This window comes from Quercus suber, unplaced genomic scaffold (genome assembly GCF_002906115.3).
Source record: "Quercus suber isolate HL8 unplaced genomic scaffold, Cork oak 2.0 scaffold_227, whole genome shotgun sequence".
NCBI classification, from domain to species: domain Eukaryota; kingdom Viridiplantae; phylum Streptophyta; class Magnoliopsida; order Fagales; family Fagaceae; genus Quercus; species Quercus suber.
The window spans coordinates 226,748-241,255 of NW_027069685.1; the positions used below are offsets into that span (position 1 = coordinate 226,748).

At 33.0% G+C, this 14,508-nt stretch overlaps 1 protein-coding gene across 1 annotated transcript; it reads left to right on the forward strand.

Moving 5' to 3' along the window:
• Positions 1–7,284: 7,284 nt before the first annotated feature.
• Positions 7,285–9,349, forward strand: LOC112027611 (HMG-Y-related protein A). Its single transcript, XM_024060267.2, has 2 exons — positions 7,285–7,597; positions 8,604–9,349. The coding sequence occupies exons 1-2, from the start codon at positions 7,547–7,549 to the stop codon at positions 9,135–9,137; spliced, it is 585 nt and encodes a 194-aa protein (XP_023916035.1). The 5' UTR covers positions 7,285–7,546; the 3' UTR covers positions 9,138–9,349.
• Positions 9,350–14,508: the final 5,159 nt, after the last annotated feature.

Consider the following 14,508-nt stretch of genomic DNA (forward strand, 5'->3'; position numbering starts at 1 on the left):
AAGAAAGAACAAAGGAGAAAAGTAAGCATAATGTGGTTTCCAATCAAGTTGTGTATGCAATGACCTAGGGTGAGTATGCAATCTTGTACGTGCCCTTGATGCACAAACTAAACTTCAACTAAATTTCTACCGTAGGCATGTTACTAGCCTAATAATCAAGCATAAAGTATAAAGTAAAGAACTTTCAATAAAGACTGAAAATTAAAGAATAGAAATCTAAACAAGATGTTCAAAGACAAAAATTAAAAGAGGCAAAAACTAAGAGAAACTAAAAGGACTCACCTAGACGACTGATTAACTGATATCGGCTAATAAGTGATTGTGAGGATCCGCATTTTCTAAAGAAAAAGGTTTGGGCCCTTGGGGGAATAAAGTGGTTGCTCAACTGGTTATGTGGTACTGTTACCCCCTACATTGAGGATTTATAATAGTCTCCACTTATTTTATTTAAAAGGAAAATAATTTTTTTTAAAAACTAATGAAAAAAAACCTAATGAAATACGTCTTTATTGAACAACTATAAAATTACATCAATGGAGTAATGAAAAGAAAATTGCAGGGCCTTGATCTTAGTTACAATCTAAGAAACGAAAAGGTACAATTTAAGGAAATAAAAGGTACAATGTTTTGTTTTCTAGATACAATCTGAGGATCGAAAAAAGTACAACTGGTTTTGAACCGGTCTATGAACCCAAGATCTAAGTTTGGAGGCTAAATTACAAAATAGAAAGTTGTTAGGCGCCTATTCCTCCCAATCCAAATATCGATCTTCTAGAGATTAATGGATGGCATATCATGTTATGCATTCATCCAATCATATTATCATGCTACGCAATACCAAAAAAAAAAAAATGCTCATCGTGTAGATTTAACATAAATTAAAATCTAATTCTCAAATGCATGACATATTTTTATATGCGTGAACATGTTAAACTCATATTATCAAAAATCGTGATTTCGAACAATCAAGTATGGTGAGAATTAAATTAAGAGTATACTTGCATGCACAACCTCTTTCAAGTTTAGGAATTTGGACCACCTTGCTGCTCTTTTCCCCTTGGGTGAATCCATGGATCTTTCTCTTGAGTCTTTGAGGGAATTGTGATTGTTATGGTGTGTAGGAGATTGTAGTGTACTGTATGTAGCACTTGGAGAGTCGTCATGATTGTAGGAGAAGTTTTTGGGAGAAGATAAAATAGGTGCTAAGTATGCTTATGTATAGCTACTTGCAGAGAGTAATATTGCATATAAGCAATCTAATGTCTCTCTCAAGAAGCTCCCTCAAAATTTCTATATGCTAAAATTTTCTGAATTTAGAATCCTTTTCCTGATGATCTATATTTGTATTTATAGAGGGGAATGGATTAGGAAGTCTGAATTTCTCTTCCTTCCCCCTATCTAGGAGTTTTTGAACTCATGTTTACCTTCTTAGATGTTTAAATTGTAGATTGAGTGGAAAAAAAAAAGGCACCAAGCTCCAAATCTAAGATTTTTGGAATAATGTTATGTTAGGGTCATATTTTCTATATATTAGCTTATCTTTGATAAAATGCATTTTACTTATAATTAGATAGATCTAAGATGGGTTTAATATATCAAGAAGTATATTGCACAAACATAACAAGTGGTATCATTAAAGACATGAAGATTGAACTAAGAAACAAGTGAAGCCAAACAGTAAACTTCGACACTAGTCTCGACACTAGCATCTATCAAGACTTAATGAAGAATTCTTGACACAAACTCGATTTATTGAGATCTACGATTTCAAAATTCTCATATTTGAATTTCAGCCCATGATGACGTGGATTGCAAGGTTTTCATTCACTAAATCTCTAAACCACATAAAAGCTTTATTTTAAAATCATTAAAAACACAGAGACTCAATTAGAGAGCTCATACACTCTATGAGAAGCTATTGCGTTTTGTAGGCCTCAGGGTTTTGTAACTAAGTGCTTTCAAACCTTCAATGTGCTTTGGAGTGAAGAATTTTGCAACCAACAACAATCAATCAGTTGCTGGGAGTTAGTCACGCACTAAGGTCTGTGTAAAAGAAGAAGTCTCTACAAAATCAAGTCCAATTGGGGATTGGAGTAGAGGTTCAACTATAGGTTGGTATTTTGAAATAGTTCAGGGTGGTGATAAGATTCCTTATACTTGTAACCGCTTGATTCTTGATTAGTGGATTCTTGAGAGTGGTGACCTGAAATTCACCTAGTGGAGTTTTTGCCTTGCGAGAAATTTTTCACATTCGTCAACAAATCAACTTGTTCATTTAATTTCCACTGCACTTAGTTTATTTGGTGATTTGTTGGTGCCTCCACAATTTGCATGTAATTTGACCTAATTACTTGGGTAATTGAATTAATTAACCAGGGTCAGTTTATAACCCAACATGTTAGTTAACACTTTGACCATTTAACCATTTAGCTCCAATTTCGAATTTTACATAATTTTAGCTCGATTTACTGAATATTAATTTATTTTGAAGATAAATACAAATTTTTAGCCAATTTTTAATTAATATTTTAATGGTCATATTACTCCCTAGGATGTTTATGTCACTACTTGCCCATAAACTAGGAATGGAAAAATTCACCCAACCCGACCCTAATGGGTCGGGTTTTACCCGGCCCATGAAACATTAGGGGTGGATTTGGGTTTTAATTATCCAACCCATAGCGGGTTCAAGTCAAGTGCCACCCCGAACTCGACCCGCATAGAATAAAATTACAAAAATAACCAAAATATATATAACCGCTAACTAACCAACCCTAAACTTAATCAATTCTCTCAACTGCCCCTCACCCTCACTCTCATTCCCACACCAACCCACCCTCATTCTCACTCTCTCAGTCCGCCTCCGACCACCCCTTCAAGCCCTCCCTCCACCTCTCCATCTCAGCAACTCCCCCTTGTCACTGACCCATAGGCCAACTTGGCAAGCTCTCACTCTTAGTCTCTTTGTCTCACCAACCCACCCTCACTCTCACTCTCTCAGTCCGCGGCCGGCCACCCCCCTTAAGCCCTTCCTCCACCTTGTCGTCAAGGTGAACTCAACAACTCCCCTTTATTAGTGTCACCATAACTTGGTTTCCACTCTCACGAGTTCGTTCTCGTTCTCCACTTTTTTTTTTTTTGAGGGGTTGGTTACTTGATTTCCTACATTTATATTCATTATGATTGAAAAACAGGGGTTGTATATTCATTATGATTGAAAAACAGGGACTAGTTTCCTACATGTATATTCATTATGTTTTGTTTTAATTGAAAAACAGAGGCTGGATTTATGATTGAAATATAGTGAATGGATTTCAAAATTGAGCCATAGGTTGGGGCTTAAAGCTTCAAGAGAACATAAAATTGAATTTTTTTTTTTTTTTTTTAAAAAAGATTGGGTCACGATTTAGGGGCCTTTAAATTGGGCCATGAAGTGGCATGGTGGGGCAGGGCAAGGCCTGTGGGAGCCTATAAGGGCGGTTTTGGGGGTTAAAAAAAAAACTCGTTTAGTAAATGGAGTGGGTTCGGGTTTCGGGGAGCGGGTGACAGGGTAGGTTCAGGGATTAAAAAAAAAAACCGACCTATTGCCATTCCTACCATAAACCATAACCAAATTTTCCTTGCTTTATTTCAATAAATATGTTCATATGTAGTGCAAATGTAATGCACATCTCACCCCTCCTTCTAATTTTGAGTAACCAACACTCCATTTTCAAGAACTAGGTCATCCACCCTTTGAATGATTGACTTTAAGTCTGAGTTTGCATTTAAATTTTTTATTTAAATCTTGCATGCTTAGAAGAGAACAATTAGTGGGAACCTTGTTAGGAAATGACAAGCAATACAAGTGAAGGATTACCTATCAAACAGACCAATCCTAAAAGAAAAGAATGAAGACAAGGGACAATGTCCAGATTAGTAAAGGGAGTGAATAGTGGAAATGTGTGATGCGTTTGAAACACCGTAGCCTTATCAAGACCCCGATAGCACATCCATAGGATTGTTTAGGTAAATTAGGTTTACTCACCCACCTCTAATCGCCTGAGAAAGACAAATCTTTCAAGACCAAGACAAGAAGAATTGGCAAAAAGTTAAAGAATTTTGTAACTTAACTGTACTTCTTAGTGCTATTAACAGAGACATCTAATGTTCAAATAATTTTTCTCGCTGGAACTATCAAAATTTAGAGGAATTCATATAGCAGATGGGGCCAGTATGGCTTGATTAGAAGAAGAAAATAAGAGTCAAATAAAATACGAGTAGGAAACAACAAATTTAATCACTAACTAGTCTCCATCTTTGATCATATTTTTTATAACTTAAGTGTTAGTGCTGTTTAGATCAATGTCGTACAAGTACCACTCCGAGCATCTCTTTTTTGTTAGCATACATATCTAGGATTAGTCCATTGTATAACCAATTGCATCAACAACTATATTATATGTCACAAAATGATACTCCCATTTTAAAGATTAAAAATCCATAAATGAATCCCAAAACCCAACAATCTTCTTCTTCTCTTCTTTTTCTGTATTTTTCCTTTGGTTGCATTGGTCCATTGGATGGCCGGTTTCAAAATCCAGGTATTTGTTTGGGTTAACTTTTAACTTTCATTTTTTTTTTTTTTTTCACTTATTTGCTTGTGTACAATTTTTTAAAACCTCACTTTTTTAAAAAATACAATTATAATTTTATTAGCTTTTAATAAATTTTATTGAATAAAAAAAACTAATAGAAAATCATTTATTTGGGTGAAAAGAGGGGAGGATAGAAGATGAAAGTTTTACTCTAGTTGGTGCCATGGGAAAAAGGGAGAATGAAAAAGGAGGTGGGTGAAAGTTTTCTACTAGACAAATGGAGAGAAAATGTTTTCCCCCTTTCAAATTTACTATTTTGTCTAACCTTTTTGTTTTTTCTTCCCTCTACGTAATAAAAGAAAAATAGTAAATTTATTCAAATCAAAAAAAAAAAATTTCACTTGCCCATCCTTTCTACCAAATAAATATAAGAGAAAATTAAAAAAATTTATATCATGGGCAAAGTTTGGATCCAAATCTAATATACTAAATGTGTATTTAAATACTGCTTATTTTGCTGAAACTGAAAAATTATTACTAAAATTACTGTAAATAAAAGTAAAAATTACTTGAAATAGTACAGTGGGACCCACGAATATTAGCAAAAATAAGATGAATAGTGACATAATTTTAATTTTTCATTCATATCAAAACACACGCTAAGGTGTGTTTGTTTGGAGATGAAATAGGGTGGATGAAAAATTTTAGTGAGAAAATAGAAATAAAAACTTTTTGGAGTGTGTTTGGTTAAGTGGGGAGGAAATAAAATAAATTGTGGGATCTAAGTGTTTTCTCCTTGGACCCACCAAAAAGTTCTCTCCAAAATGAAGAGAAAACTGAAGAGAAAATTTTGACATCATTTTTGGACAAAAATGCTCATGTGCAACTACACGTGGGCTTGTTCATGTTGCTCTTTTTCATTTTTTTTTTCTTTTTCTTTTTCTTTTCTCCTAGACGTTGCCTCTTCTTCCTTTCTTATTTTTTTTATTTTTTTATTGGGCTAAGGTGTGTTTGTTTGGAGGTAAAATATGGTGGATAAAAAACTTTAGAGAAAAAATAGGAAGGAAAATTTTTTGGAATGTGTTTGGTTGAGTAGGAAAGAAAGAAAATAAATGGTGGAATCTAGGTGTTTTCTTCTTAAACCCACCAAAAAGTTTTCTTTCCAAAATGAAGAGAAAACTGAAAAGAAAAATTTGACATCATTTTTGGACAAAAATGCTCATGTGCAACTGCGCGTGGGCTTGTTCATTGTTCACGTTGCTCTTTTTCTTTTTTTTTTTTTCTTTTTCTTTCCTCTTAGACATTGCCTCTTCTTCCTTTTATTTTTTATTGGGCAGGCTTCCTAGTTCCTACACGTCCAGCTCTCATATTCTTCTTCTTTTGCTTTCTTTTGTGTTTTTATTTTTTTATTTTTTTTTTTAGATGTGATTTTTTTTTTCTAGACATGATTTTTATTTTTTAATAAATTTAGGTGATTGATTTTTTTTTTTTTTTGGTTGTTTATCCCTTTTGGTTTAAATTGAGCATCCTTTTTTAATAAGAATATACGCATAAATTTATACAAACTCATTTTTTATATTCTTCCACTTTTCCACTTTCAACTAAACAAAAAAGAGAGAAATTAAAATTTTTTCTATCCTCCCTCTTTTCTATCCTCTCACCATTTCCTATACTCCCACTTTTTCACTCCTCCAACCAAACAGACTATTAGTTAAAAGTGGATATGTATTAATGTTACTATTTTAACGGACATTGAATCCAAGTCAAGTCCTTAACTTCTTTTATCATTTCTCAAATTTCTAATCTAATAACCTCTCACTTTTCAACCTCCCATCCTTTACTCTTTTTATTATTTTTCTATTTTCTAATCTAGTAATCTCTCATTTATTTTTCATCCTCCCAATCAAATAGGTAATTTATGACCCTATATTATACTATTAAAAAGAAAAAAACCATTTTCGACCCTTTAATATCTTTATTGGTGGGTAAGGGACCACATGATAGCTACCCCATAAACCTCATCTCCAATTCCAAAAGGACCAAAACGAAAAGAAAGACAATCCGGTTTTTTCTATCCTCTCACAATTTCCTATACTCCCATTTTTTCACTCCTTCAACCAAACAGACTATTAGTTAAAAGTGGATATATATTAGTGTTACTATTTTAACTGACATTAAATCCAAGTCAAGTCCTTAACTTCTTTTATCATTTCTCAAATTTCTAATCTAATAACCTCTCACTTTTCAACCGCCCATCCTTTACTCTTTTTATTATTATTCTATTTTCTAATCTAGTAATCTTTTATTTATTTTTCATCCTCCCAATCGAATAGGTAATTTATGACCCTATATTATACTAATTGAAAAAAAAAAACCATTTCCGGCCCTTTAATATCTTTGTTGGTGGGTGAGGGACCACATGATAGCTACCCCATAAACCTCATCTCCAATTCCAAAAGGACCAAAACGAAAAGAAAGAGAACCCGGTGATTTCAAAATTTTCACCAAAATTCAAATTTTTAATTAAATAAATAATTAAACAGAAACCCACCCCACCTCCCACGTCATCGATCCGCGTGTATTCCCCGATCTATCCTGAACCGTCCGATCATCATCCACTCAGACATCCCCAGCCGTCCATTTCATTTAATAAAATATAAAAAGCCCCATTTTTAAATGATTGTTATTTTTTTCAAAAAAAAAAAAAAAAAAAATTTGCACTCTTTCTTTAAATCCAAACCTCAAACCTTTGCAATTGCTTCCCAGATCAAACATTTGGGGTTGTGTTTTATTGTTTTTGTTTTTGAACAGAAGTGTTTTGTTGTTGTGGCTGTTCAGTTCTGTAATAGTTAGCTCTGTGCTTTGAGTGTGAGACACTCTTTCTCTCTCTCTCTCTCTCTCTCTCTCTCTCTAAAAGCCCTTCAATAGCTTCTTATTTTCTCTCTCTTTCTATAAAGATTGCAACTTTCATGGCAGCTGAAGAGGTTAATAAGCCTAAATCACTTCCTCCTTACCCAGAGGTACACCACTCTATCCCTACAAATCTCCACAAAATAAGAAACTTTTTTTCCCAAAAAAAAATCTTTGTGGCACTTATTTTATATATTTTCCTCATCAGGGTTGAGCTCTGATTGATCTAAATTTTTTTGCTTTTCACTATGTTTTTTAATTAAAACGGGTTCTTCAAGTTAACAAAAAATAATAATAATAATAAATAAATAAATTCTCAATTTTCTTTTTCATTGTCAAGTGTGAAGTCTACTGGATCTAATTTCTTTGTTTTTCTTTGATTTGGGTCTTGTTACTTGTGCTTAGTCTTTGAAACCTTTTATTTAAAAAAAAAAGAAGGGTTTTCTACGGAATTTTTTTTTTTTAATTTTCTATTTTAACACTTTTTTTCCTCCTCATAATGTGCTCTGGATGGTCAATAATTCTTTGTTTTCCATTTGGGTTTATGCTACCTCTGTCCAATTTTGGGTTTTATTGGAAAGAAAAATGGGGTTCCTGAAGGACTTCAAAATTTTGCTTGTTTTTTAACCCAAAAAAAAAAAACTAGTTTTTCCTTCAGACCATGAATTTACATTTTACTGATCATAATTGAGCCCTAATTCATCTAAATTCTTAATCTTTATGCTTTGGTTCTTGTTACTTGAGCTCAATTACTCAGTACTTCAAGAAAGGATTTTGAAAAAAAAAAAAAAAAAAAATCAACATCTCCCATACCCAATTCGCTTCTTCTTTTTTCCCCATCAATCTAAATTTGAATTCTACGGAAATTTTGTTAATACTGCCTTTTAAAATTACCCATCTAAAAGATTAACTTTTTGGTGATGTATGAGTTTTGAAATTCCAGATGATTGAAAGCAATTGAAACACTGAATTGAATTTTGTATTGTACTTGCTTTTATATAAATACTAGCACTTAAAGTTAATAAGACCACATTTAAAAACAAAAACAAAAACAAAAATTACCCAGCCAAAAGAAAAATAAGCGTTACTGATAAAGCTTGAGTTTTGAAACTCCAGATGATTATGGATGCAATTGAAGCATTGGATGAAAAGAACGGTTCAAACAAATCAGCCATATCAAGGCACATTGAGTCCACATATGGGGACTTGCCTGCTGGCCACTCGGCACTCCTCACAGACCACCTCAACAACATGAAAGACAGTGGAGAGCTTGTTTTCTATAAGAACAACTACATTAAGCCAGACCCAAATGCGCCTCCTAGGCGGGGGCGTGGCAGGCCGCCAAAGCCAAAGGACCAAATGTCACAGGGCTTTGACTTGGGTCCCACGAGGCCTAGGGGTCGCCCACCTAAGGACCCAAATGCGCCTGTGCTTCCAAAGTCGCCCAAGGCGCCCCCAAAGTTGCCCAAGGTGAAGGCCTCATCAGGTAGTGGGAAGCCGAGAGGACGGCCAAGGAAGATGGCGAGGCCTAGTGGAGGATTGGGCGGAACAACGGCAACAACAGAGCCAACAGCAACAACTACTGGAAAGCCTAGGGGTCGACCTCCAAAGGTGAAGGATTCAATGACTGAAGTGAGTGTTGAACAATAGACTACTCTTTAATGGTTGTAGTGGTGTTTGACGTCTCTATGTGTTTCTTTGTAGAATTGGGTTGGTGTTAGTTCTAGTTTTATGGTGTTTTATCATGTAATTGCATGTACAATGTGATGTAGCTGTCTTTGAGGCTTTGTTGGTTTCTAATCTTAACAGAGGATATGGCTAGAAGTCTAGAATTAATTATGGATGCTGTAGTACTTTGTTCATTTGTTATGTCTTCAATAGTCTTCATGCCTGCATTTCTTCATTTTGGGGGGCTAGAGTTTGAGAATGTAAAAGTGGGTTTTGTTCTTTGTTAATTAATGACTTGCTTGATGTTGGTCTATTTTGGATGTAAATTAGAGATAGTCCCTAGAAATAATGATGATTGTATAAAAAGCATTAGCTTGGATTTGGTTTAGATAATTGGAAGGAGGAATAGACAATTTGATCTATGACTGTGTTGGCACTTGGCACAGAGGAATTTGCATGGGCAAGAACCTCGTAAGGTACTTTTGTTAAATTTCAGGGATAAGATTGAATTTTGTACAAAGAGATTGCCTTTCAAGGGGTCTTATCCATAGCCATTGACGTGTCTCTGTCTGTGTTAAAAGGCCCTTTGACAATTGGTGACTTCATGTGGGGGCCTGATCTTGTTGACAATATGGTTTTTTGTGGAGGAATATGTTGCCTCCACTTAATTGACAATTGGTTTCTGTATCTGTATGTTTGTTTGGGGAGACCAAGAATATGGGGGAATCAATATATATCTATGAGACCAAGAATATGGTTGAAATTTATGGGGGCAGTTTTTTTCAGTGTAGTAGTTTGCTTGAATTTCTTAGCAAGGTTTGGTTTCCATGCTTTCAATGGTGCCATTAAGATTTCAGCCATGAATGAATTCGATTAAGCCATGACCCACAACCCGTTTTTTGTTCAAACAGCTGTGTTGACTTTACTTTGCTTTATATTGCAGATGAGTCATTGTCTGAAAGCTCATTGCATCATGTATTGGGCATAAATAGTGATTTGTCATAGCCTCATAGGAGTATTTGTTATCTTTGCCGTTGTTTTGTTTATATCACTTTTTTTTAGAAGAATTGTTTATATCACTGAGAAATAAAGTAAATCAATATTTTGTATATATACAAAATATTGATTTACTTTATTTCTAAGTGATAATAATAATAAAATTGTACTTTGTACTATCATTTTCGTTCTTGTATTTAGCCAGAATGTGAAGTGTTTGTAACTACCCATTATATGATCATCTCTCTTTTGGGTTGTTGATATAGATTCTTGTGACCTCTATGGTTCAAAGCTTGGTATTGAGGCAAAAAGAGATTCAATTATTTGAAAAACATTTACTAAAATCTAGCCCCACCTATTTTGAGCTGTCAATTAGGGTGAAATGTATCTATTTGCCCTTGTAGGTTAACTCAGTTTTATAGAGGCTTGGAGTTTTCAAGTTTTCTAGTTACATTATGTGTGATATTAATTGTTTTATACACTGTTTTTATCTACTTCTTCAAAAACCTAATATAAAATTACACGAGATAAACGTGATTTCACATACAAATGAGTGATGACTAATCTACAACTCTCTCTAGTCACACCTCTTGTAGGTTTTAACGAGAAGTAAATAGAAGTGATCCAAATCTAGATAGTCATAGAGATAATCTATAATGAATAATTAAAGTGGAAGCTAAACAAAGTACTAAGTTAATCCTTTTTTCTTTTTTCTTTTTCTTTTTCTTGTTTGAGAAGAAGTTAATCTTTTTTTTTTTTTTTTTAATACAAAATAGAATTCTACTCTGTCTTAATTTTAGTGTATATGTATGTAAATCTATCTCCTGAAGACTTGAACTTCAGTCATTGCTCCTCACACTTTACAAGCACTTATACTTATAAAATGATCATCGCACCAAAGATGTGCGGTGATAGAAGTTAATCCATTTTAATTGTGTTTAAATGTGTGAAATTAAGTTTTAGGTTTGACTTACTTTTAGTATTTTTTAAAAATGAATCTCTTTTTGTTGTAATCAAAGATGGTCATATCACCTACTAACAAAATAAAATGTGAAGATTAAAACTTACTACCACTTGTCATTGTTAACAAAAAAACATACCCAGTTAAAAAGTACTTGAGGTAAGGGCTGTAAGGCAAACCCTTAAGTTTTTAAACTCTATTATAATTTTATGTTAAAATGTTTTTTAACTAATTCATTTTGATATTGTAAGCGGGTCCAACAGGCTAAGCCCACTTAGAATAGTGGATTTAGGATAGACGGCTTAATACAATTAATTTGTTAAAGAATGGGCTTTCGATGTCAACTTCAGTATATAAGTATGGATTGGCTTTTAAGTTAATGGAGATAAAGTTAAATAATTCTTAAAGATGAAACGAAATTTGGGATTAAAACTTCTTTGGGTTAGGTTGAGGAGCAAATGTTTATAAATTGTTCAAGTCTTAATTACAGGATAGTGATGTGCAATATATGTATTTCTTTTCAGTTTTTATCTCCTATTTTGTTGGGGTTTCATTTCTTTATATAGTTAGCTAAATTACATCTGAGCCCTCCACTTGTACAATCACTGACCTTCTTTTAGATGCTTGTCTCATTAAGGTTTTATTAGAAGCAGTAGAATGTGTTGTAAGTGGTAGAATGTGTTCAGAGGTCATTCCTCCATTAATATGGTCAGCTGAGTTGGTACAGTGCATTGAATATAGAGGTGATAGTTACTTTGTCTGGATACTTTCTTTCTTCTTTGCTTGCACGTCTCTACCGTCTTCTTCGATATTCTGTTATCTAGTGCAAGTGGCCTGCTTGACAATTCTCGAGGAACGCTCACTCTTCGGGCTTTTTGGAATGTCAGCCTCTTTGTGGTTCCTCCTTAGAATCTCATCCACATGTTGAGTCAAGATTGATGTGTGGGTGGGCCCTTCCCCCTCCTCGAACTTGGCCCCCGGGCTCTATTATGTACTCGAATCTTACCCCTTCCACAGATACTATTTCCAATATATTTAAATTACCTTTAACCCATTTCAAACCAATCCAATTCTCTCTTATAATTACAAGGCTTATCATTAACTCTAAATATAGCTATTAACAATACCACGTTTTAAAAATCTGCTTATGCCTTTTTCAAAGTTTGAAAAAATAATAATTATTCGTAGCATTTATTTTATGACAATAACAAAAATTAGGTTAAAAAATATAAATTAAGTATATAAATAGGATAACAGATCTTTTTTCCCCCCTAAATCAAGCAATCTAAGTTGAGCACTTGATTTTTTTTTTTTTTTTTTTTTTATAGAGGTTTTTTAATAGTCGGTAAAAATTCAACACCCTCCTCCCCAAAGAAAAAAAGACATTGACAATATTATGCCTAGGTGCAAATATGTTATGCATCTATCCAAAACAAATGATCATATTAGATTTGTAAGTTTGTTTTAAAAAACAATGATGTCATCTTTCAATGGATGGATGACAGATGAAGGATGATAGCTAGATGTCTTAAATTTTTTAAGTAGATAGATTGTAATCGTCAAAATTAGGGGATTCATTATCTTTCTAATGATAGTCAAACATTACAATTGATAGCCAAATTAAATGATCAAGAATTCAAATTCTATCCTATTAAGTATTAATGTTTACTTTTGAAAAGAAAAAACCAAAGTTGAAATCCATCATTCAAAATTATTATAGTTATTACTTATAATATTTGTAAAAATTTATTATGGCATCTGTATCAAGGATGATAACCAACTATACCAAGGGATTAAGATTTTCAATAGTTTTTAGGGTAACTTTACTACAAAATTCTCAAAATCCTATTTATTCATTTTTTTTTTTAATGAGTAGATTAGATTTTATCAAATCATCAATATTTTATATTAGAGATATATTATTCCAATATAATAAGCCCAAGTCCAATTTTTCTATTTGTGTAAGTCAAGTCTTCTACTTGTACTAAAAGTTTATTAACCATAATTAATATATAATTAGTTTAAGATTTAGACTACTATATATTCTCATGTTATAGTTCATTGTAATACAGGATTTGTATTACACTCTCATATGTTAAAGATGTAGCTCGTTTCCTCTATGAACGTAAGTTGTTAAACTAAACTACGTAACTCTCATGTTCTTATGTTCTCATACTTTGTGCTTACGTTTTCATATCTATTCTAGCATATTCAACATGATAATATTTAATATTCTAAAAAGTGTTGATTGTTACAATTTTAGTGTTTATGTAAATTATTGATGATGTGGTAAAATCTAATTCATTCATTTCAAGATAGATGGATAAGATTTAAGAATTCTATATTGAAATTATCTCAAAAACTAAGGAGGATCTTAATCTATTAGAAAGTACATATTAGTTATTGCTCTTAATTGCACAAGTGTGTATGTATAGATACTACAAAACTGCATCAAACGTTGTTTTTTCTTGCATATATAACCTTGTTATTCTATTAATTTCAATTTGATAGGCAATCCATGACTTGTTTGAAAACCATAATTCGAATTATGAAATCTTTCTCGTAATTTATATCTTAAAATGTGAACAAGAATTAAGGGTTTTCTTTTTTTTCTTTTTTTTTTTTTTTTTTTTTTTTTTTTTTTTTTTTTTTTTTTTTTTGAGATAGTTACAATATACTCCCAACTCCGCAGCTCAAACTCTTTCCTCCTAAATCTCCCAAGCACTATACACATGAAAACGTGTCAATTCAGCTATAAAGCCCTTCGCGGAACTTAGGGCTACTTAAGTGCATTAAGTTTTTAAATACATTATTGGAGCCAAAAGTACCCGACCAGTCTATGTTTTCTAATATTTGTCATATACTGTATAACCTTTAGGTAAGTCGCCCATTGAAATTTTCGAGCTTCAAAGATCGCCCACTGAAATACGGATACTTCAAAGTTTTTGAGCGGGACGTGAAAGCCATTTACTAGAAATTGCTTTTGACATTCCTAAAGTAATAGAGTGCAAAGTGATGTGTCATTTTTTTATATAACAAACAAACATACATGATACAACAACACGCCAAGTCTAAGGCGGTTAGAGTCGCGGAGCTATTACTTTAGGAATGTCAAAAGCAATTTCTAGTAAATGGTTTTCACGTCCCTCTCAAAAACTTTGAAGTATGTAGACAATTTGAATTTTATGAGGTGAACAACAGTGAAGTAAGAAACCAATAGACGAATCCAAAAGAATGTAGTACAGGCTTTGGAAGATAAATATCTTCTATAGAGTTATCATGTTCTTATGGAAAGTCATGAACACCTTCAAAAAGATCTTCAAGGCAAAATAGTAACAATAGAACATATGGAAAAAGCATAACCAAAACAACTTTTGAAGACAAACCACTATACTA